The following is a 26,423-nucleotide window of genomic DNA, read 5'->3' as shown; positions in this document are numbered from 1 at the left end:
TGGGTCATGATCCCAGGGCCCTCGGATAGAGCCCTGCATCATGCTCCTTGCTCAGCGGGGAGCCTGCTTCTCCCTCTGCCTGCTGCTCCCCCTGCTTGTGCTCTTTCTCCATCTGACAAATAAATAAAATCATAAAAAAAAATAAAATAAAGTTCCAGTAAAGAGACAGTGTAGTATTGGTGAAAAAACAAACAGATTGGTGGAAGAGAACAGAGAGCCCAGGCATAGGGCCACACAGAGTCAACCGCTCTCTGACAAAGGCAAGGCAATCAATGGGAAAAGGAGACTCTTCCACAGATGCTGCTGGAATAACTGGACATCCACAGGCAGAGGCGGAAGAGAAATCATCAGCCCAGACACCTTTCACCAAAATTTACTCTGAATGGATCATAGATTTAAATGTAAAATAAAAAGCTACAATATTCCCAGAATATAAGGCAGACGAAAAGCTAGGTATTTTTGGGTTTGGCAGTGACTTTTTAGATATAACACCCAAATGGAAGCCTTTGAAAGAAAAATTGGTAAGTTGAGCTTTATTAAAATTAGTAACTTCAGCTCTACAAACGATGCCGTAAAGAGAATGAAAAGAGGGGGCGCCTGGATGGCTCAGTCAGTTGAAGTGTCCGGCTTCACCTCAGGTCATGATCTCAGGGTCCTGGGATCGAGCCCCACATCGGGCTCCCTGCTCAGCAGGGAGTCTGCTTCTCCCTCTCCCTCTGCTCTTCTACCTGCTTGTGCTCTCTCTCGTTCTCCCTCTATCTGTCTCTCTCAAATAAATAATATTTTTAAAAGAGAGAGAGAATGAAAAGACAAGGCACAAACTGGGGAAAAAAAATCTTTGCAGAATACATATCTGATAAAGGACCGCTATCCAAAAACATATAAAGAATTTTTAAAAGTCAACAAGAAAATAACCCAATGAAAAAAGGGGGGGCAAATATCTGAACAGATCCCTCAACAAAGAAGGCACAGAGATGACAATTAAGCATATGAAATGATGCTCCACATCAGGTGTTCAGGAAACTGCAAATTAAAAGGACAATGACATACGACCACACACCTACTGGAACGGCCAAAAACCCAGAACACTGAAAACATGAAATGTCAGTGGCAGGTATGGAGCAACAAGAACTGTCATTCATCACTTGTGGAAATATAAAATGGTACAGGCACTTTGGAAGATGGTTTAGATGTTTCTTACCAAAGTAGGCATCCTTTTACCATATGACCCCAGCACCTATGCTCCTTTGTATTTACCCAAAGGAGTTAAAAACATGTCCACGTAAAAACCTGTATATGAATAATTATAGCAGCTTTATTCATAACTGCCAAAACCTGGAAGCACCCAAGACGTCCTTTGGTAGGTGAATGGAAAAATAAACTTTGGCACATCCAGATAATGGAATATTGTTCAGTGCTAAAATAAAATGAATGATTAAGCCAAGAAAAGACTTAGAGGAAACCTACATGTGTATTATTGAGCGAGAGGAGCCAATCCGAAAAACTACATGATTCCCACCATATGCCATTAAGAGAAAAGCAAAAGTTCGAAGGCAGTAAAAAGCAGCATGATCGCCAGCGGTTGGAGGGAGAGATGGATGAATAGGGGGTCACAGGTGATTCTGAGGATCCCGAAACTACTCTGTATGATACTGTAATGATGGGAACATATCATTACATTTGTCAAAACCAATAGAATAGACAACACAAAGAGTGAACCTTAATGTAAACTATGGACTTTGGGTGATTATGATGTGTCAAGTAGGTTCATAAATTATAACAACTATATCACATTAATATAAAATGTTAATAATAGGAGAAATGGGGGCAGGATAAGGGGGTACATGGGAGCTGCTTGTACTTTTCTGCTCAAATTTTCTGTAAATTTTAAGCTGTGCTAAAAAAACAAAGTTTGTTGTTTTGTTTTGTTTTGTTTTTTTAACTCAAAAAGAAGGGGCACCTGGGTGGCTCAGTCAGTTAAACATCTGCCTTCAGCTCGGGTCACGATCTCAGGGTCCTGGGAATGAGTCCCGCATGGGGCTCCCAGCTCAGCAGAGAGCCTGCTTCTCTTGGTCCTCCCCACTTGTGCGCGCGCGCTCGCTCTCTCTCTCTCTCAGATAAATAAATAAAATCTTAAAAAAACAAAAAACAAAAAACTCCAAAAGAAAAGCCCATTCTATCCCTGTCAGCCAGAACCAAAGACGCCTGGGTAGAGTCAAAATAAACAACAGCTCAAGCTAAAGCTTAAAACAATAATGTACTTGGATCAAGCTGAGAAAAAGGAAACAGATTATAAGTCAATTAAAAATAAAAATGTCAAAAACACAAATCAGGTTACATGTAGACTAAAAGGAGAAACAAAGTTAGCAAAATCAGTATCAGGGAATAATAGCGAATTTCAACTTTTGGTGGTGAGGCCAATTAGGTTGTTGTAAGCTCTCAACTAACTATCCAGAGAAAAACTGCACATTGGAAGCAACTGGATCAGAAGAGGAAATAAAGATAAATAATAGGTATGCTGTGGGTGTTGAGAGGTATAATATGAAAGCGTCATTTGATGACTTCAGTGCACATACACAGTTTGCTGTAATCTCAAAATTTCTTCAGAAATGCAAGAAACTGGGGCACCTGGGTGGCTCAGTGGGTTAAAGCCTCTGCCTTTGGCTCAGGTCATGATCTCAGGGTCCTGGGATCAAGCCCCACATCAGGCTCTCTGCTCAGCGGGGGGCCTGCTTCCCCCTCTCTCTCTCTGCCTGCCTCTCTGCCTACTTGTGATCTCTATCTGTCAAATAAATAAACAAAATCTTAAAAAAAAAAAAAAAGAAAGAAAGAAAGAAATGCAGGAAACTCACACCAGACATTTTATTTCTGACAGAAATGAAACATTATTAATACGTTATCAAGGTATTTTGCACATTATCTCATGTTACCCTAATAAACCTTTTTTTAAATTTTTTATTTTAATTCCAGTATAGTTAACATACAGTGTTATCTTCATTTCAGGTGTACAATTCAGTGATTCAACAGTTCTACACGTTATTCAGTGCTCATCACCACAGGCGCCCTCCTTGATCTCCATCACATTTATCTTCCCTCGCCCAGCTCCCCTCTGGTAACGATCAGTTTGTTCTCTGTGGTTCTAACAAACTTATTCCTATTTCAAGTGATATGCTGGTAAATGTCTCTTTAAAAAAACGTTCTGATTTATAGGATTTGCCCATTTCCATTGTATAAAGGTAGTCATCATGGCTGATTTCAAGCCACCACGGGTTTAACAGCAAGCTGGTAAAATTCCTAGCAGGGACTAGATCCAGTATATACCTCTTCAAATGACTGTCCAATCAGGATGAGGAAGCTGACTTCTAATTAAAGTCGCTTGTCACATGGGCATGAAATAATGAAGTCAGGTCCTCAATTTCTAAGAACCTTTTAGATCAGTGGCTTTACCTTCTTGAGAATCACCAGATTTTGATGCAACCTTTTTTTTTTTTTAATTCTTTAAAGGTCTAGATTGTTAACATTCTATTCGCTTAAAATAACTACTTCTCAAATCAAATATGTTGGTTTTACATAAAGTGGGCTATAAAGAAAAGCTTTCCCACTTTGATAGATATTTGCCTATATTTTCTTTTAACTCCTTTTTTTTTACTTAGTTTTACTCCTCCCATTTAAATCTGTCATCCAACTGGAGTTTATTTGGAGTGATAAATAAGTAAATAGAGTGAAATAAATAAATCCTAAACAAAACAAAACAACAACAAAAAGATTCTGGTTCTGGATGCTTTGCCCTGCCTGGTTATATACATAGAGGGGAAGCTGAGAGAAGAAATTTCTTTTAAAAGACTGATTATTTATTTATTTATTTATTTATGAGAGAGAGTGGGCAAGCAGGGAAGAAGGGAGGGGAGAATCTCAAGCAGACTCCCTGCTGAGCACAGAGTCCCACACAGGGTTCAATCCCTGACCCTGAGATTATGACCTGAACTGAGCCCAAAAGTCTGATGCTCAACCAACTGAGCCACCAGGTGCCCTGTGAAGAGATTCTTTTAAAGAGGAAAAGGACTGAAGGTGAATTAGGCCCAACGTAGGCTGCGAGTACCTCTTAGGCCTATTTGTACTGGCCTGTTCCTTTAAATCTTGTACCTGGATACCTGTCTTTTTGAGGAGTGATAGGCTGCGGTCCCTTTCTTGATCACAAATTTACCAAATTAATGACACAGTGAAACTACAGTCTCATAATAACAAATGTAGAAAGATCATGGTGAGATAATAAAACATATGCATCATCAAATTTTTAAAATCTGCTTTTGTATCAGGACCTCCTTTTACTTACTGTACCTTTATCATAGGCTTTATTATCTGTTGGCACAAATACTGCTGTTTACTCACAGTTTTCAGTATTTTCTCAGCTGCTGTTTTTCACTTACACTTCCAGGCTTATGAATATCTTCATAAAGTAATTAAGAAAAAACTGACATCTTAATTAAGACTTCTTGTCTGGAACCTAGCATATCGTCATTAATTTATCTACCTTTGTGTACCCCACCTGCCCTCCCCAAAGTATACTTTCTTTCATAAGAGATCTATAGAATTCTTGTTTTGGATTTGAATTTTTATTCACTCTTCAAGCTATTAATGTTTAAAATCAGAGTATATAGTTCTTACTAATTCTAATCATAAATACTTTGAATTTCTATTGTGTGAATGCCATCATTTTTCTTACCATTCAGTCCAACATTTTTTTCTTCTGGTGGAATTTCAATGGATAGAAAAATTAAGACTTTTGCTTGTTCTTTGGACATCTGCTCCTAAAATGTTTATTTATCCTACTCTAAACTATTCCTACTGAAAACAGTTTCTAAACATAGAAGTCCCATGACATCCTTGGGACATTTCCAGTGTTTTTTACTTGAAGTCTACTACAGAAATATCGCTTATTATAAAGCTCAAGAAAAATGACCTATCTCTAAATAATCCATTATTCACTCAGCTAGAATCTCCCTGAGGTTATTACTTCCTTGTACTCTTTGAACCGTCAGAAACTCAGCTAAGGAACTATTCTAAAAATCTAGAAATAATGTGGTATTTTTAAAATGTGCATGAACCCAGGAGTCAGAAGACCAGGGCCCAAACTTGACTTGGCTACTTGGTATCATTATAATCTTGGTCATATTATTTAACCTTTCTAAGCTTTTGTTTTCCCTCAAGAAAATGAATGGGCTGAATTCTATCTCAACCATGGGTACGTATCAGTAGTAACAAGAAAGTTGTTTTCGTTTTTGTTCTCCTCTTGTCCTCCCATAAAAACATTTGTTGCCAGTGAAAAAAGCTATTGTGGCAGACTTTCCTCTTCTAGTGGGACAAGAATCTGGGGATCAGGACAGGACAGCCCTGAAGGGAATATGGGAACACCAGGACCCTGCAGGACCTCGTCCAGCAAATATACGTAGACTCGGGGCCTGAGGGAAGCCACCGACTACATATGGATGTATAGCCATCTTCTCTGCCTTCCAAGAAGCTGAGCGCAATCTAATAAGGGGGCTAAATCCTCCATTCCCATGAGGTTGAGACAGTGGGAGAAGACAAGAACCAGAGGGGTTTCCTCCTAATAGCTTAACTGGGAGCCAAGTAAGAGGGGCTCACAAGGGCTGAGACTGCCTTAGATTTCCTTCTATCACTCTTGGGATTACTCTTGAAAGCACTGTAACTGTATGGCCCACCCTTCAGACGTAGGCAAAGAGATATAACCGTACTCTACAGATAATCGAGGGGTCAGAGACAAAGAAAACAAAATTATTTACCAAACATGAGGAGCATACACCATTCTAGGTTTCAACACACCAAATCTGCTTCAATTAAAAACAGACACTAAACAAAAATGCAGGCTCTTGCCTTATTACTTAACATCAGGAGGTTAAGGGACAAGTAAATGCAACAGCACAAAAAAATTAAATCATTGTTATAAATACTGAAAAAGAAACAAAGCTTTCTTTATTAAAGCAATAACTACCTAGAAAGGCAAGTGGATAAAAATCTTCTCTTCACAAATATAAAAATAGTCAAATAAATTTAAAAAGGAAAACATAGGACTTTTATAGGGGAAACTATAAGAAACCTCTTTTTTTGTTTGTTTAAGTAATCTCTACACCCAACATGGAGCTTGAACTCATGACCTCAAGATCAAGAGTCTCATGCCCTCCTGACTAAGCCAGCCAGGCGCCCTATGAGAACCTCTTACAGGACATAAAAGATCTGAACAAATGAAAAGACTTATTTGTGGGTAAGAATACTTTTTATTGTAAGGGTCAAGTCTCACAAAATTAATATATCAATCATGACAATTCTAATTTAAGATTTCAATACTATTTTTTTAAGTTGTACTGGATAAAAACCATCTTAGGGTATACATAATGAGGATTAAATACCCCCAGAAAAGCTTTAAAAAATTATTTAAAAAAATATATAGAGGGGTGCCTGATGACTTGGTTAAATGTCTGCCTTTGACTCAGGTCAGGATCCCAAGGTCCTGGGATAGAGCCCCGCATGGGGTGCTGCTCAGTGGGGAGCCTGTTTCTCCCTCTGCTTACTGCTCTGCCTACTTGTGCTCTCTCAATCTCTGTCAAAAAAATAAATAAAATTTAAATATATGTATATATATATATAAATATTTTCTAAATCAGAAGACAACATAACTGTAATCACAACACATTATAACTATATTTGAAATATTACATCAAAATATAAAACTATTTCAGAACATAATATAACAGTAATCAATTCAGTAAACCTAAGTACAGATAAATCAGATTAATGTAAAATATCAGACAACCTCCTAAAAAAATCCCAGAATAAGAATTCAACAGGGGCAAAATCAGAAAAAAGAAGATGATTTAGTAATAATGTTGGACTATTACCTAACTATTCATCTGAAAAAAATACACTATATTCAAAAAGCAAAGTCTAGATTGACAGGATGTTGAAAATTCGTTTTTTAAGTTTTTAAAATGTTTTAAAGAAAAAACTTGGGACTCAACATAAAGAATCCAGGGAAGAGGAGACTGTTGGCCCAGCCAGAAAACCCAAAATTATTTTAAAAAGATTAATGCATTCAACCAAATAAAAATTTTAAATATTCATAAGGCAAACAATACTATAAACAAGACAGGGCAAATTTGGAAAAAAATATAATGTAGGTAACAGCTAATATAAAGTACTCAAAGAGTTCTTAGAAATTAACACGAAAAAGACAACACAATAGACAAAATTGGCAAAAAAAAATGTAATTAGGCAATTCACATAAGAACAAATCTGAAAAGACAATATATGAAAAAGATATTCAAACTTTGTATACCCAGAAAATGCAAATCAAAAGTAGCAATAAGCTTCCATTGTCTACACATCAGACTGGCAAATATTAAAGTGAAAATCAGCTCTATTGTTGGCAAGGTACAGAACACTTTACCTACTGCTGACGGAAATGTAAGGTCCACCCAAGTACAGTCCAGTAGGCTGAGCAAAGAGATGAGTAATTCTGGCCCCTAAAGGAAGCTTCACAGATATTAATTTCTTTGATCTGCAGGCTTTCCATGCAACTTTCTCATTAGAATTTAGCTTCCTATGACCTACCCCACGACGAGAGGGAAGGAGTGCCGGCCAGCCCTAGCATTAACACCCACTTGGCACATTTCTCATTGTAAATTAGTAAATTGGCAAACCTAAAAACTTGTCTCTGTCAGACTGTTTATTACAATTCCATCTCCTGAAACAGATTTCATATCCACTCTCAGCATTAAGGCAAAGTCAAGTTTTCTGACCCGATCCCGGTCTTTGCTGGCCTTCTCTGGAAATTCCTTAAATCACAATCAAAATCTCTGGAGGGAGGCCCAGGCATCTGTAAGACTTTGACAGGCCCCATCCCGATTCTAAGGCGCAGCCAAGGTTGAGAACCATTGCCTTACACTATCCATCTTCGGGGGAACAGTTGGTTCTCTACAGTGATTTTACTTAAAACTAATTCTGATCAATAGAAAGTTTCAAAAACATCAGAAATAAGGAAACCTGGGGACAGAATAACCACAAATAACATCCATCAAGCAATTCGGAGAGTTGTTAAATAAAAGCATGTCACTGGGGGAACGCTCTTGAAGCAGAGTGAAGGATCAATAAAACAATTCAAAAACCTAATTTTTAAAAAGTCATACGTCGTTCTCCCAGTTCAAACTAGAAACCTTGACGAACTGCTTTTTCTCTCGTGCTTTCAGCCCCTTCCCCTTGCTCTCCCAACCATGCCCCGAACCACGTACCTTGGTGCCCTATGAACCCCCTGCCTCCCGTTATCGGTGATTGCGAAGGGTGAGGTTTCAGGGACGAGAACTCGAGAACCATCACATCAATCCCTCCCCATGCCTTGTATCTTCTAGCCAGTCTAGTCACCAAACTCCAGCGTACTGGAAGGAATGCCTTCTTTTTCCTGCATGCTTAAGCTTTGAGTGCATTAAGAATATTCCGCGTGGACTCCTGAAAAAACTTCCTTCACAGTTATCTGTGCTTCTTAGCGGATGAGCTAACAACGTCAGAAAGCAGGCAAAGTGACTCCGATTTCAACCAAGTGAGGCCAGGCCCATCAAACCGTGGAATGCACGCCTCTGTATTCTGCATAAAAATGCACCACTAGCCTTACCTTCAAGGGTGTTACTAAGGCCTTTTTTTTTTTTTTAAAGATTTTATTTATTTATTTGACAGAGAGAGATCACAAGTAGGCAGAGAGGCAGGAAGAGAGAGAGAGGAGGAAGCAGGCTCCCCACGGAGCAGAGAGCCGATGCGGGGCTCGATCCCAGGACCCTGGGATCATGACCTGAGCTGAAGGCAGAGGCTTTAACCCACTGAGCCACCCAGGCGCCCCAAGGCCATTTTATTGGAATCATCATTTTCTTTTCTTCCACGGTCTCCCTACAATAAGAATGACTCATTCATATATTGCTCCAACATTTTATGTGAAGCTTTTAGTTTTTCAATTTTTTTTTAAGACTTCACTTCTTTTTTAAGAGCAGTTTTAGGTTCACAGCAAACCAAGAAGGAATGGAGATTTCCCATAGGCCTTTGCTCCCACGCATGCACAGCCTCCCCCATTACCAACATCTCCTAACGGGATGGTTCATTTGTTAGAGCTGATGAACCTACATGGACACGTCGTTATCACCCAAAGGCCATTGTTTACCACAGAGTTCATTCTTGGTGTTTTAAATTCTATGGGTTTGAACAAAGGCATGCATCAACATAGTATACTACAGAGTAGTTTCACTGCCCTAAAAATCCTCTGAGCTCTACCTATTTATCTGACCTTCCCCTTAACCTCTGGCAACTACTTTTCTTACTGTCTCCATAGTTTTATCTTTTCTAGAATATCCTATAGTTGGAAGCCTACAGTATGTAGGCTTTTCAGACTGCCTTCTTTCACTTAGTAATAATGCATTTAAGTTTCCTACAAATTTCTTCATGGCTTGACAGCTCATTTCAAGTTAGCACTTAATATCCCATTGTCTGGATGGGCCAGTTTATCTACCCACACACCTACTGAAGGACAGCTCTGTTGCTTCCGAGTTTTGGCAAATATGACTAAAGCTGCTCTAAACATCAGTGAAGATTATTTTAAACAAAAAATATTCATTTAATGCATCTAATGTAAATCTGCATTTATCAATATGCAATTTATAAGTTGTTATACTATTAATATATTAATAGATATTAGTTTATCCTTCATTTTTATGGCTATTTTCACTTTCTGTTCCACAGGTGTCAATAAATACATGCATTATTTCTAAACCATCCATATGATTTTCTACTATGAACTGCCATCACTGTTCCAATTCATTATCTTCTAATAGAAATGGATCTGACAGTTTGGAATTTGGCTTCCACAGTCTTCCCCCAAACAGATTTCTCTTGAATTCTCTTTTTCAAAAAACCCTTAAAACTTTACTCATTTTAGCAAGTTTTTTAAAATTGGGGAACACCATGCTTCAATCAACTAGAAGACTCAAAATAAAATTATAAGAAATTCCACTTAGGCTGTGTCCTGTGACATCATGCATTAAAGATCAGGAGGAGGAATAATTAAGAGAACAAAGCCCATTCCATCCTGCAAATGGCTAGCAAACTCTGTCTCATCAATGTGATGAAACTATAAACATGGTTCCCTCTAGAAACGAAACCTAAAAGAATATGGCCAGTCTTGGAACATTGGAACAAGCCAGAACTCAATGATTTGGCACTTAACCACTAATGTAGGCCAGGTACCTGTCAGTTGTCACATTTCAAATATTTAGCAATTGGTATAGAGGGACAGTTAGAACTGACTCGGACTACAAATACCAGTACAGCCATAAGGATGCATAATGGCTGAACATCAGTGATGCTGGAGGTAGTGAGAAATCTAGTAATGGAGGCCGAACATGGCATCGAAGGAGTCTGATAACAGGTAAAAAGCACCATGGAGACCCATGAAAGAACAACAGTTACACGTTAGGGAACAGATATGTTCCACAAAGTCTAAGAACAGGAAGTACACGGACCTGTGATAAGGGAGGTGTATCTCGTCATTAAAAAGGCACATCAGCAGAACTTGATTCTCTTCGGGTCCTAATAGTTGTTTTTGGATGAGAACTTCATTCTCTTGGGGAGCAAAGCAGAACCCCACATTTAAAGGAGTTTGTTTGACAAGGCAAGGCTCTGGAAGGAAGAAGTACCAAGAAGTAGAGGTGGGGACTTTGATCTCCATTCTTTGACACAAGAAGGAGTAGCAGCCCAGACACTAGAAATGAAGAACAAAGTCAGGCCAAAGCTTGTAGTGAGGCTGGGCTGATGCTGAGTTGTCTGGACAAGAAAGCTTGGGCTCTCCAAAACTCACCAAGGATAGGACCAAGGGCCTGATAATAAGACAGAGGTTTTATGTTCTTTTTTAAAAGATTTAACAGAGAGAGCAAGTATGCAGTATGGAGGAGGGGCAGAGGGAGATGGAGAGAGAGACTCAAGCAGACTCCATGCTGAGAGTGGAGCCTGAGCGGGACTTGATCTCATGACCCTGGGATCATGACCTGAGCTAAAATCATGAGTTGGACGCTTAACCGACTCACCCAAGCACCCCAAGAAGAAGTTTAGAAACAACTACAACAGAAGGTACAAACAGGGGAAGGTTATGACACCCAGGTTTATGAAACAGCAGATCTGAAACTTGCCACAGATGTTACACTGTCCTTTTTATTCTTTCTTTTTTTTTTTTAAGATTTTCTTTATTTATTTGAGTGGGGGAGAGAGAGAGAGAGAGCGCGTGCGCAAGAGCATGGGGAGAGAGAAGCAGGTTCCCCACTGAGCAAGGAGCCTGAGGTGGGACTCAATCCCAGGACCCTGGGATCATGACCTGAGCCAAACAAAGGTAGACACTTAACCAGCTGGGCCGTCCAGGGACCCTACACTGTCCTTTTGAATAATCTTAGACACCTATGAATATTATGACCATTCATCTTAGATTTTTCCATCTTGAATTTTCTCATGAGTAAATTATATGCTTTATTCTAATACTTACCAATACAATATTTTCAAAAAAACCATGAAACTAAATATTTAATGAGTTACAGAATCAGTTACACTTCTCACAAATTAAGTATCAAGATGCCTGGGTGGCTCAGTCAGTTAAGTCCCTGGCTTCAGCTCAGGTCATGATCCCCGGTCCTGGGATCAAGTCCTGCATCAGACTCCTTGCTCGGCTGGGAGCCTGCTTCTCCCCCCGGCTGCTGCTTCCCCTGCTGTGCACTCACTCACGCACTCTCTCTCTCTCTGTCAAGTAAATAAAATCTTAAAAAAAAAAAAAAAAAGAAGAAGAAGAAGAAAATAAAGTATCTGTGCCAAATGAGGTAAAACTAGCTTTAAGGAGTTAGAATCTGTGTATTTCCTAAATGGATAAAGCAGACCCACGATTCCTAAATTCAATGATGTATGCAGCTAGGAACTTCAAATTCAGGGACCATCACAGAATTCACACTATTCACTTCACACAATGAGCTGGCTACTTTGTCTAGGCTTCATTTCCCAAAGCAGACAGATTTCTCTGAGGGATGAGAGAGTATTCTGGCAACAAGCAATAAGTGATTCTCTTACACTGTGATCAATTTTAACTCTCAATGGTTCCATCTCTGAAATTAATGTCACTGAGAATATAAATTATCCTTCCGAATTCATGTGTAGAAACTTAGTTGAAAATCTCCATCACCTCCCATATCTATTGTTCCCAGCTCTTAAATATTTCTCATAGCCATGATTAAATGAGTTCCTATTTTGTGAAGCACTCAGAAAAGTACCTAATCATGTAGTAGGCATTATATACATGTTTGCTTGAAAAAAAAAAAAAGAAAGAAAGAAATGACATTTCTTCATTTGTTCAACCTTTCTTTCACATCTGATCTGCAGCAGTCACATCCTAACCCTTTCCCGTACACAGTACCTCCCTCTCTCTCCCTACCCCACCGCCATTCCATGAAAAACATTAGCCTGATGAGATCATCCCAACCACTGTCATGGAGTCCATCAATGGTTCTCCAAATCCATAGTTAAGTCTTCAAGACACGCTCGGGCCCAGGTCTACCTTTCCAGCTCATTCCCATGCTTCTCCGCTCCAGCCAGATTGGTCATGTGTCCTCTACTGCCCACCATGTCATATCCTTTCTGCCCACCCATCCTTCCCCCAAACTGTTAAATTCTGAAGTATCACTAGAGATCAGGGATGACTTTCCACTGAAACATGAAGAATTAAAGGATGTTAGCTAGAGAATTTGGTGTGTAATGTACAATGGTAACTATACTCTATTGAAAATATTAAATTAACAATATTGTGTTGTATTTTTTAAAGTTACTAGAAGAGTAGGTCTTAAAACTTTTCATCACAAGGAAAAAAATTCTACATTGTGAAGTAATGGAGGTTAATCTCATTGTGGTAACTATTTTGCAATGCACATATATATTAAATCATTGTTATATGCCTTAAACTTAGACAATGTTATTTGTCAATTACATCTCAATAAAACTTGGGTGGGGGGAGTTTGGGTATTTGGGGGGTGTTCTTACTGCTCTTAAACTTATATGAACACCAATTTACTCTTCTATTAAAAAAAAAGCAATTTATCTACCAACGAATGGATCAACAAAATGTGGTATATCCATACAATGGGATATCATTCAGTCAGAAAAAGTAATGAAATAAATTGATGCATGCTACAAATAGATGAGCCTTGGAAATATGGAAAGTGAAAGAAGATAGCCACAAAATGATACCTATTAGGATTTCATTTACATAAAATGTCCAAAGAGCCAAATCCATAGAGACAAACAGTAAATTAATGAGTATGAGGTTTCTTTTAGAGATCACAAATGCACTACAACTAGAGAGCGGTGATGGTTGTACAACTTAGTTAACACATTAAAAACTATTGGAGGACAGACTTTAAAAGGATGACATTATAGTATGTGAATTATAGATATCTTACATATCATAAAACCAGTATTTTTTAAATGGCAATAATAGTTTGCCCATCAAATTTTCAAGATGCTTACATGAGATAGAATAAATGTATGTACACATAATTTGACTGTATATGCACATACATGCACACACACAATATATGCTTACCACAATACCAGACTCACAATTATTTCAATACATGGTAAGTAGTAATATTTCAATCAAAAGACATACAAATTTTAACTGGTTTAGATAAATGCGTAATTGTGCCTCTGGGGCTGACATTTACTATTTTTGCAATCCAGGAAAAACATCTCTGAGCGTTAAAAACTCTGTGAACTTTGCTCATTGTGCAAAAACCCAAGTAATTTATGCAGATTGTTTAACATACCATACCTTATTCATATTTTAATTTATAAAAATTGTGGTTAAAAATAAGTCCGTATCTCCTCTACGTCTGTGATAACTGAACTTTTGGAAACACTAGCTGTTGTAAAATTATGAATGCAAAATAAATCTTATAAATACGTTTACAAGAGGTATTATATTGATAATGTGTGTGTGACCATAATTAACACTGCAGATGTGTAACTGAATAGATCTCAGGACTGAATCTTGCATTGTCTTATCAATTTTAGGGAACTAAGCCAATCTTTTAATGATAACATCCTCACGACACAGCTGGTTTAACAGAATGTTCCTGATTCAGTTTTTAAAAGAAGTAATGCCTAAAACTGTTGGCACAAAGACAAAATCCTGAATTTAGGCCATATGAATGTCACTTCATTGTTGTTACTGAAAGAAATAAGCTCGACTATAATCAAACTTCAGCAGCACTGAATCAACATTCTGCCAGCTAAGCAGGACTTGGAACCAGAGGGCCTCTCGCGATTAATATAAAATGTAGCATTTAACAATAATACAAATCCTGGGAAACGCATCTTATAAAAGTGAAACACTATCATTTAATGATCAAGAACTATAACATGCACTGTTATTAAGTTATGTTCAATGACAAAAATTTAATTTTTCTTTTTTAAGGAGAGTAAGGGCCACATTTGAAATATACAGTTACTTAATGGGAAAATTACTTGCCACTTCCTTTTTTTTTTTTTTTTTAAACACAAAAGCTATTATAAATTGGGTTTTTCTCTATTCTTCCTGGGAAATTCACTAAACAGAATTGAGTAAAATGCTGAATTTTTTTTTTTTTTTTAATTCACTAAGGTATCATTTTATAAATTCCTGCTTCAGGAACTATTCCCCTTAGAGACCTCACTAGTGTAACAATAAACACATAGTATTAGAGGGACCTTATATTTATCCTCCTTTTTCCTGTTATTAATCCAACCCAACAAAAATGACTGCATCCCCAAGCTTGCTCTTAGTTGCCTACACAGTTATGAAAACTTAACTAAGCATTAAGTACACAAAGAAGTATTAACTTTGCAAAGAACAAAAAAGACAATCTGCCCTCTGGGAGCTTACATTGAAGTGGTAGAGAAAGCCATGGATAATAAGCATGATTCCATGATGTTTAAGGTGAAGAAAAGGATGGGTCTTCAAAGATGGAGAATTCACTTTGAAGCAGGCTTAAGGGCAGAGGGGACAAGGGGGGCAAAGGGGACAAGGGGGACGCACTCCAGGCAAAGGTAGCATCCGATACAAGGCACAAATACAGCAGGAACTGGGCAAGCCCAGCAACAGGAGACAGAGAATGAGCAGGGGCTCAACCCCAAGGCGATAAAAAAGACTGTGAAGGAGGGGAGAGACTTTAAGAGTGGGCTTTTAGAAGGAACCCTTGGCAGCACCGTGGAAGGGACTATGAGGACAAAAAGGAAGCTATGACGGTATTCCAGATGATAAGGAAGAGAGGCCTGAACTAAGTTAAGTGGCTCTGGCAAGAGAAGGCAGGAGAGTCTAAGGAAATTGTGCAAGACACATATTGATAAGTGGATGAAAGGCATGGAGGATAGGTGGTGTACGGGTGTGAGGGCTGTGGACCCAAACCTGCTTTCTGGCCCGGGGAAACCGTGGGTGGCAGTGCTGTCTACCACGAGGGGGTGTCCCCTGTGGTCCAATAGGATTCCTTCGGTCTCGTACCCCCCCATTCTTTTCACGTATAACAGTCACGTGGTAAGACATGATACATATGTAAGTGCGCTCACTGAACTTCCTTACTGTTAACGTCCTGTGCATAATAGCACTCCGACTAAACTAGAAGCTCCTTTTGAGCAAAGACCACGTCCATCTGTTACAGTATAGTATATGCTCAGTCAATATTGGCCGATGCAAGTGCTGGATTCTTAATACAGTCCTTGGCAGAGACAGATAACTGCTGTCCTTTTCTAGGGTCTTTAACATATTTTAATCTTCTCTCTCTTCTTTTTAAATACAATAGGGCTGAGGGGAGATTTTTAAAAGACCATCTGCAGATAAATGGTAAAAGAAAAACATTCTCCCACTTTCCAGGGCTAGAAGAGACCTAGTGGGGGCCTCAGTGAACAGTGAGACTTTGTGTTGTCTTCTCAGTATTAACCTATCGCTTTACAACTGTTAAGAACACCTTCAGGACCAGGCCTACCATGAACGGCCAAGGGCAAAGGGATGCCCACAACCTGAATCATTATAACAGCTAACAGCAAAGGTTTTACAAACATCTGTTTTGGGTTCACTTTTGGATTCAGGGGATGTGATTACATGAGATTTGGCGGTGGCTGGTTACACGGTTCAGGCAATGACATGAAGAAATGTTTAAATGGTCACAAAACAAAATAACCACATAATTCAAAAATATCTAAGCGAACTAAGTTTTTACAAGACAAGCTGCTGTGATATAATCTAAGGCACTGTTCCTATAGAAGAACCCATTAATTATAGCTTCCTTCTCACTATAAAACTGTCTTACTATTTTTAAAAAAGTACATGGTAAGGATGGGGGAAGGAGGGAAAGGGGGAAAGATTAGAAACTACAGTCTGTTTTAGTAAAAATGCATTCTTGTATTCCCCTTTGCAGTAGTAAAAGTATTTAATTTAAATTAGTAATTATAATTCAGTTATAACTCTCCCAGTATTTTAATTCACTTAGAAACTTTCCTAGAACTAAGATAACTTTCTGCCATCTGGCACAACAATATCTCCATATGGAAGAATTCCTTACAGATCAAAAATAAAAGAAATACGGAGATTGTAAATGCAGTCTATTTGGCAAAACACAAATCTCCTCAAATTAAACTCCATAAGGCTTACCTTAAGAGGTTTTCTCCCCCTATGTCAACATTTGGCCATCTGTATTATTTGCTTACAAAACAAAACTACACCAAATAAATATTTTGGTAAGGAGTTAACCAGAAAAAATTAAATATAGTCTTTCATCTTTTATTCATCAGTTTGCTCAGGCACCAGAAGCACAGTTGGGAGCAAGAACAACTGGGTTCTAGTTCCAGTTCTCTGCCACTGTATGACCTTGGAAGAGTCATATTTTTTTTCTACATTTCAGTTTTCTTTGGGTGAAACAGACATTACAACAGAATCTTTGCTTGATTACTTCATTAGTTGGGTATCATCTTATCAAGGTAATTTTGACCAAAAAGGAAAAAAAAAACAGGCTATTGGTAATAAATCATTGCTATAAGTGCTCTCAGGTCTTCAGAGAAAAGGACCACTGGAAAAAACTAGAAATACTGAACAAAATTAGCATTTCTGCCAAACCTATGTATTAGGAAGGGAATTACAGACAAAACAGTAACTCAGTGACGTTAGTTTTACTGAGCTACCTAAACTTTGAACATTCTTTAGCAGAAAACCCACTATATACACGAAAATTACTCACTGTAACTTCAATTATAGGAACAGGGGAAAGTTATGATCATTATATTAAATCGTCTGATGCTTTCGGATAGCTGATGTGGTTTCAAGCAAACATCCTGTCCTAACAGAACTATGCAATAGTACTGGGATCCGATGACCCTGCAGAGATCAGAGGCTATCTGTCATTTCCCCCCCTGTGCTAGACCAATTGAGAGAAACTTTGCCAGAATGATACAGATTACCAAGAAAACCAACGCTGGTAAATTTCAGTCTCAGACTCTTTAACTGCCGGTATTACAACTGCCCAGCGTGTGCACATCCAGATTTTCGATCCATCTCTCTGGCTGCCATCCAAGAAAATACTCCTCGTGTTATTTTCAACAGCTTTTCTTGCGTTTGGACTGGTCTAAAGAATTAGCATGCAAGGAAGGGCCATGATCATATATCAGCATTTCTCCCATTTAGGAATATTTATACTTACAGCTGCTGCTCCAGGACTTTAACAAGGACTTTATGCTAATTTCAAAAAACACAGAATCCTGTAGGCTCAACATTGTGTCTCAACTGGGCTACAGCAGCAGGAACGGCCCCAGCAGCAGCAGCAGCAGCAGCAGCAGCAGCCGCCGCCGATGTACTGATCTCTCTCCCCAAGCCGCTGTCCCTTCTCCTCTCGGAGGCAGCAGAGTTTTGGCCCACAGTGCTTTGGCTTCATTACCTTGCAGTCTCGCAGTGACGCACGACTATAGTGGAAAGGCTGCTGAATGCAGATGAACTCGCCCGTTGAATAAAAGCTTACAAGTTTATTACAAGTGGCCTGAAGGACAGCGTCACCTTTCTTGAGGTGGCCATACACGTGGCCCCAGTGATCTTCTCTGCTTCTGTTCCTGTTTGCCGTTCTGAGGAGCTGTGTCTCCCGCTGCCTCCAGTGGAGTCACTCACTACTGACTGCTAGTAAACAGACAAGGGAGGCCAACTTTCCTCACTAAGGGCCTTCGGGATCAAAACAAATTCGGGTCTAGCAGAAGGTCTTTAAATCACGTCCTAGAACAGCCGACCAAAAGGAAGAAGAAGGAAAAAGAAAAAAAAAAAAAAAGGATTGGTGGTATTTATCCCACTCCAACATCAGTTTTCTCCAGGTGATTTTGGGAGTACACTCTCTCCACCCCCAAGCAGCAAGCGGTGACTTTCTCAGCAGGCTAATGGTACAGAGTCCACTGCCTCACTTAACCCACCGGAGAGAACGCAGGCTAATGGGATGAAAAGATGATGTAATGAACGCTGTGGCCGAGCCCCCATCAGCCTTCTAAACTGCTCAGCTCAGGACAAAGTTTCCTCTGCTGCATGCAACTTATTCAGAAGAGGGAACTCTATTATAATAATGGGACTATTTCAAAACATAGGGCCTTCTATTCTTAATAGAGCACATAATTCCCCTAGGAAATCTCACAGTCGGAATATCAATGAATAGCGAGAGATCTTCTGGTCAAATAAAATGCACATTTTCAAAACTGTATTCCATAGGAATCGTTTTGAAACTGGAAACTGACACTGTTCGAAGCCTATCTGCTCTTCAAAAGAGTAGGAAAATTCCCTAATCAAACCCAACAAATTTTTTGTTACTATCAGAAGAAAAAGTCTGGACCCCATAATTAGCTCACTATGATGCTGAAGGTCAAGAGAGCATGTGGTTTTCCATATGTGGCAATACATTTGAATTGACCCATTTATGCTACCGTATCCTTTAAATACCACAAGGAATAAGTAAATTCAATGATCAAAGCATAACTGAATAAATTTATTCATAGCCAAATGGCTAGGCACTCTATTCAAAGCTGAAAGAACATCCTTCTATATACTAAGGGAAAAAGATAATCCTATCCATTAAGACATAATCAGAGGTAACAGGAATGTTGGGAATTTCATTTAAAGCTAGTGCTTCTTAGGAGTTCAAGAAATACGGAGTAAGTCTGGGCCATTCCTACTCCTGAACAGGCCTCAAACCTAAATTCAAACCAGGGCTGCAAAGGCTAACCAAACAGACCCCCAGGGACCAAAACACATTGTCTGGGTACATCCTCTTGATCTGAGACCTCGTAAAGAGCAGGGTTCCCCCTGGTCAAATGAAACACAAATGACTCAGTGTCGCATGAATAAAGGGCATTCCACAGTCCAAAAGCATGACCTTCTACATTCCATTCTTATACATTAACAATGCATATTAACAATGCATATTAACAAACAAAGGGCTCTGAGTGGTATACAAAACCAGTTTTTCTCTTTAATTAAAGTATTCCCTAAAGTGATTTGACAATACAATCCTCTTTTCATTGAACATCTATTATCAGATTCAGGGAATAAGCAGATCTAGACCCAAGCAAACTATGCTATTAAACGCCAAGACTCAGTACTGAACCATGTCAGCAAGCAGAAAGGTTAGGGGGCGTGTACCCAGATTATTTTGCCATATTTTTTTTACCCCTATTGAGCTAAGCCTGCTAGCCTCATCAATCTTAAAAGCTACTCAACACTATGCTTAGAATGGCCCACGAAAGTAGTTAAAGTTCATTTCTAGTAAAACTTTAAAAACTATAACTAGCTAAATGAACTGTATAAAACTATAACTATAGTTATATATGAACTATAACTAGCAAAATGAACATGCTATAGAACATGAGAGTATGAGAACTTTTTTGAGAGTGGGGGGTAGAGGTTAAATAATGGGCGAGTCTCTCACAACCTTGAAAAAAAGCGTTTTCTTCTGCCTAACTTTTGTCTACATGGATCTAAAAGAATATATCAGCTTCTATTATATCTAATCAGCCTGTTACTCTGTAAATATAGCCAAGGCAAATCACAGCTTCTCTGGGACACAGATGCATAAAATCAATTTCTGGGCTTATTTTGGAAGCTCTACTTGACATCAGGATTTCCTTATAGACAGAGGGGGAGTGAAAATGGCACTTCCCATTTATATGGGAAATAATTTGACAAGCCCACTCGTATGGGCAGAGCCTGGGCTCTGAATTTTATTCTGAAATGCAAATAATAAGTCATATTACTACTCCAAATATTAATGATAAATTAAACAACGTTTAATGGAATAAGTATTTCCTTTCTAACCCTTCGCAAAATGTTATCACCCAAATCACTCAAGTATTAATCAGAAGAACTACATATCCACCCACAATTACATATAGGCCCAACAACCCTTTTAGAAGACTAGGGTAGCAGAGACCTGAATGCTTTCTCAATCCCTCAATTACTAGTCATATTTTCATATTACACAGATAATAATACTCCCACCTTTCTTCAAGTGAGTTCTCTATTTTTAATCTATAGATTAATCACAAAAACACATACCCTAGGGCTTAATGCAGGTTTGCCAAAGACCAGTCGAAATATCAGTCCTCGATTTTACTCTTTCTATAACTTCAGAATTCTCCAAGATGTATCATACATATATATTTTTCAGTATCCTCACCACAGGAAGATAGTGATAGATATCACTTCTCAATAGCATACTGTTTTGGATCACTTCCTTTTAACTCTATTCCTTTCCACCACTTAGGTTATAATATATTAAGGAATGCTTTTAAAAGATGAGACTTTAAAAATAAAAATAAGATTTAGAATATTTTTAAGAATTTCACAATTTCAATATTACCAGCCTCTTGGCCTGGACCAGATAATATAAAGCATTATGTACAAAAGATGACCATGGCAGTTCTCTTGCCCTCAAGGAGTTAGAAAGTAGGTTTCCCTCTTCCTTTTAATCAATTTCCATTTAATTCTATGCCTTTCCACTGGCATTTTAAGGATTCATGGAATTAGTTACTTGCTTAACATGTCTAAGTAGAAGGAAGACAGAGGTACACTCTAATACACTAAAAGAATGGGTACCAGGAAAAAATATCAATAAATCCTTCAGAAATACTCCCATTTAAATATAGGATCTGAACGAAATGTTCCCCAATATATAACGGAGTTTGGATTTAATAGAAACTGTCATACAATTCACTGAAATTTATCTATATGGAAATAAAAGTCTTCAATTATTAACATCCTTAAAAAAGGTACAAAATATAAGCATTATCCCTTATATTGCCTTTTTTTTTAAGATTTTATTTATTTATTTGACAGAGAGCGAGAACACAAGCAGGGGGAGCAGCAGGCAGAGGGAGAGGGAGAAGCGGGCTCCCGGCCAAGCAAGGACCCTGATGCAGGACTCGATCCCAGAATCCTGGGATCACAACCCGAGCCGAAGGCAGTCGCCCAACCAACTGAGCCACCCAGGCGTCCCTATATTGACACGTTTTTAAATGCCTCAAAAATTATTAAACTGGTAATCCAAAACAATCATAATATGATAAAACCCAGAAACTTGGCAAGTTTTTCTATATAAAATGTCAACTACCCTATCATTCCTAGAGCCTTCTACAGCCTCTTCAAAAAGTCCTTATCTTTTCTGGAATTTAAAAAAAGAGACTGAAAGGCTTTAGGTATAGAAGGAAAGCGTCTCTCCGGTCTGCTAAGTAATTAATACTATACATGAAATACAAAGAAGAAAACAGGGTGGGGGATGGGGGAAATAGGTGATAGGGATTAGGGAGGGCACTTGTGATGAGCACCAGGTGTTGTATGGAAGTGCTCAATCACTCTATTGTACACCTGAAACTAATATAATAACACTGTATGTTAACTATACTCCAATTTAAAATAAAAATAAATAAAATTTGTAAAAAAAAAAAAAAAAAGAAAGAAAGAAAGAAAGAAAAATGGTTATAAAATTTCTTCAGAGTTTTCTCTGGATTCTTATTAAATAATGCAACAAAATATGTTAACAGTAATTATCTATAATGATATCCGTAATTAACATTTGCTTCTTAGTGCACTTACTTTTCTACTTACTTCTTATATATTTTCCAAACTTTCCACAATGAATTTAACATTTTAAAACTTCACTACAAAAAGGGAGCAGGGCTCCCTGGGTAAACGGCGGATTCCTAAAGCCAGAGCACGCACATGATAAGCCTAGAACATCTTTCGTAGGGTCAGAAAGTAGGAAAGGGCTCAAAACACAAAATAATGTAGGTATATCAAGAGGATATGGGAGCCCACTGAGACAGCGGCCAAAAGCCAAAGCTGTAGCAATTTGAACAAAATAAACAATGTAGTTTTGGAATAGAATCCCAAATAAATATCCATGAGTCTACACAGATATAAATAAATGATTAAATAAATAAGTAAGTAAATAACTAAGAGAGAAGAGACAAATCTCACATTGTACAGAAAAGAGCTAACCTAGCAGGTCTGTTATCCTTTGAAATGTCTGCTTACAAGATTGGCTCGTAGCTATCATCCAAGAACTTCGATTTTCAGAGGGCCCCACCATTCACAGAACTAAAAAGCATGGCTCACTAAGCCTAAACTGTTGGTACGAACAATATGGTTTATGCTAGACATCTGCTGTCACTCAGAGTCTAAAACTTGGGGATGTGCCATGCAGGGGATGCCTACGTGACCAGCTCCAATAATAATCCTGGGCACGGAGTCTCTAATGAATGATTGGTAACATGTCACTTGGATGTCACAGCTCACTGGTGGGAAATCAACTCCCTCCTCTCTAATGCTACTGGAAGAAATTCTGGAAGCAGGCACCTGGTTTCCCCTGGATTCTGCCCCACATGCCTTTTTGCTAATTTTGTGTAATACCCTTATGTTATAATAAATCATAGCTGTGAGTACAACTACATGCTGTGTCCTGTGAGTCCTTCGAGTAGATCCTTAACTCTGAGAATGGCCTCATGGACCTCTGGGACATATTTAGAAGAATTCCAAATAATTTATGTAGATAATTCACTCTCAAGAAAAAGGAGCCTTACTCTCAACCCTTAAAAGCATGAGCTATATACTTGGTGGCTTCCTTCCAAAGGTACAATATAGACAGCAGAGAGAAAAGAGTAATTTTATTGTTAGAGAAACCTATCTCAGCCAGGAGATCAAGGTTAACATCATCTGTGATAAGAGTACATGCTCTTGATATGATTATGATGAAAATGGCATTTTACCTCTGTGTTCTTCCTACTAAAAAGCCATCACCTCCGTCTAACTATGAAAAAAAAAATCACACAGACCTAAACTGAAGAGTGTACAAATTGCCAAACCAATACTCCTCAGCATTATCAAGGCAATTAAAAATAAGAAAAGCCTAAGAAACTATAATAGTTGAATAGCCAGGGCTTTCTATAGATACTTCAGAAATGTAACGAGCTAAAGACTACTTTAAGCCCTCCTTAACATGGCTTCAAAGGATCCAAGAGGCCTCAAGAATTCAGCTATCTGCAAGCCTTCTAGAACAAATAACTCTTTAAAAGAATATAACAAAATCTAGCTCTCAACAATGTCATGTTTACAATGTCCAGCATCCAAGAAAAATTATAATTTAAAATCTTCAAAATCACTCTTAAATTATGTCAAGATGTTATGAGAATATGACCCATAAAATCAGTCAACAGAAACCTAGAAATGACTGAAATGATGGAATCAGCATATGTGCTCTTTAAGAAGCTATCATAAATAGGCTCAAGGACTTAAAGAAAAAAATAAACACAATGAAGAGAAAATATGAGACTGATGAACTCACAAAGAGAAAACAGAAGATATAAAAGGCAGACTCCAATAGAACTTTGAAAGATAAAAAAAAAATACATGCTGTCCTTAACAATAAATTCACTAGATGGGACCAACAAAAGATCAGATTTGGAAATGGAAACTTGGAGAAATGGAAACAGTAGCTCTAAACTGAAGTACAGATGTCAAAACAATTTAAAAAAAAAAAATTAAAAAAAAAGAAAGCTCAAAGCCTCAGTGACCTTTGGAGCAACATCAAACAGTCCAATGTATGTATAATTGGAATCTGAGAGGAATGAACAGAAAATACTCTCTGAAGCAATAAATAAAGCTTTCAATAAATAAATATAAATAAATACAATATATATCTTATATATAATATATATAATATAAAATAAATATAAATAAATAAAAACTTTCAAAAAGTGAGGAAGCCTACAAATTCCAAACTGTCATCAAACCTCAAGCAAGAACACATATACAAAGACAAAAACAAACAAACAACAACAACAAAAACAAAAACCAATGCCAAGGCACACCGCAAACTGCCAATAACCAATGACAAAGACAAAATCTAAAAAAGTCAAAGAAAATAATTTACACACAGAGGAAAAAGATAAAAACCAACATAGATGTTTATCTGAAACTAACAAGGCTCTGTCCTGGGCACTGAGTCTCTAATGTGTTTCTCTGGCTGGTAACATTTCACCCATAATGATATCGTTGAAAAGCTTACAGCTTAAAACGGATGACCTATAATTCTATATCCAGTGAAAATAGCTTGCAAAGATATAAGCAAAACTTTCCTGACACAGAAAAAAGCTGAAAGAATCTGTCTCAAACAGACCTGCATACAAAAAAATGGTAAAGAAAGTTCTTCAGGCAGAAACAGGAGCATATGAAATGAATACTTGAATTCACACAATTGAGGAAGAATGCCAGAAATGGTACATTTGCAGGTAAAGAGACCCTTTAACTCTCAATTTCTTTAAGTTAATTGACGGCTTAAAGCAGAAGTGGTTAACATACTGTCAGGGTTATAACATGTAAAAATAAAAAATGTGATTACAACAGTGCGAAGAATAGTGGAGAGAAATAGAAGATTTTAGGATCTTACATTATACATTAAATGTTATTATTATTTGAAAGTAGACTGTGATAAGCCAAAATTCATTCTGTAAACTCTGGAGCAACTAACTAAAAAAAAAAAAAAAAAAGAATTTTTAAAAAAGCCAATAGTAGAATTACAACTAAAAAATATACAATTAGTCCAAAAGAAGGCAACAAAAGAAGGCGTAAAAACAAAACAGATGGGACAAATAGAAAATAAGAACAAGACACATTTAAGCCCAACCATGTCACCCATTATATTAGATAAAAGTTGTCTAAACACTGGAAACACCCTGCCAAGTGCTAAATGATAATTTAGTGAATTAAACAGATCAGTGTGCCCTTGGGAAGGCTAGGATACAATGGTATAGATTAGGAGTTTGGGGGTAGGGGAGAAAGTCCCCACATACAAACATGGAAATATAAAATTACAAATTGTGATTAAGGGCTATGAAGGTAATAAAGTGGGTCTCCGGACATAAAAAACCAGATGAGGCCCTACTGAGTTAGCGTGATGGGGGATGGCCATTCTGAGGGGACAATAGCAACTCTCAAATCTGTTTGGCATGTACCTCCTAAAGAATGAATCTTTATGCTTAAACCCAAAAAGAAAAACAGATTAAAATTAAAGTAAGTCCGGGGTACCTGGGTGGCTTGGTGGATTAAAGCCTCTGCCTTCTGCCCAGGTCGTGATCCCAGGGTCCTGGGATGGAGCCCCACATCGGGCTCTCTGCTTGCAGGGAGAGTCTGCTTCTCCCTTGGGCCCTCCCTCTTCTTATGCTCTCACTCATTCTCTCTTATTCTCCCTCTCTCTCTCTCTCAAATAAATAAAAAAAATCTTTGAAAAAAAAAATCAAAGTAACTCTGGCTAACCAAGGATTAGGGTAGGCGTCATGGCCACTTTTTTCCTTTCACTTACCTGAGAAAATCTGAAAAAAACCTCTGAAATATCTGGAGGGCTCCAAGAAAAACTGAAATCATTGGCTGGATACTGAAGTGTTCTGAGCAGGAACAAGGAGAGACAGACCCATTGATGATTAGGGGGGAATGGGCTTCAGGAGAACACAATGGAGATTTCTTCTGAAGTCTCCTGAGCATAAGTTGCTGAGGGGAAAGAAAAGGACTAAAAAAATACATAGTATAGTTGCAGTAATTAGGAAAAAAGTAATAGGGAGCCTGGGTGGCTCAGTGGGTTAAAGCCTCTGCCTTCAGCTCAGGTCATGATCCCAGAGTCCTGGGATCAAGCCCCGCATTGGGCTCTCTGCTCAGCAAGCAGCCTGCTTCCCCGGCTCTCTCTGCCTGCCTCTCTGCTTACTTGTGATCTCTCTCTTGTTGAATAAATAAAATCTTAAAAAAAAAAATG

The 26,423-nt window shown here is 38.2% G+C and overlaps 1 protein-coding gene across 8 annotated transcripts in view; it reads right to left on the bottom strand.

Annotated features, from left to right (window-relative positions):
• Positions 1 to 26,423, bottom strand: part of FRYL (FRY like transcription coactivator) — a 260,634-nt gene that overhangs the window by 149,503 nt on the left and 84,708 nt on the right. For 5 of the 8 annotated variants that reach the window (XM_044225775.1, XM_044225777.1, XM_044225776.1 and 2 more), the window contains exon 1: positions 17,802 to 17,929. The exons of the other annotated variants lie outside the window; for them this stretch is intronic. In XM_044225775.1, coding sequence (XP_044081710.1) covers positions 17,802 to 17,874 — 73 coding nt within the window. In that variant the 5' untranslated portion in view covers positions 17,875 to 17,929. Of the gene's footprint in view, positions 1 to 17,801; positions 17,930 to 26,423 lie in introns of those variants that run through there. 8 annotated transcript variants of the gene reach the window in all.

This window comes from Neovison vison, chromosome 11 (genome assembly GCF_020171115.1).
Source record: "Neovison vison isolate M4711 chromosome 11, ASM_NN_V1, whole genome shotgun sequence".
Classification (NCBI taxonomy): domain Eukaryota; kingdom Metazoa; phylum Chordata; class Mammalia; order Carnivora; family Mustelidae; genus Neogale; species Neogale vison.
This window is presented reverse-complemented; position numbering and strand designations above follow the sequence as displayed.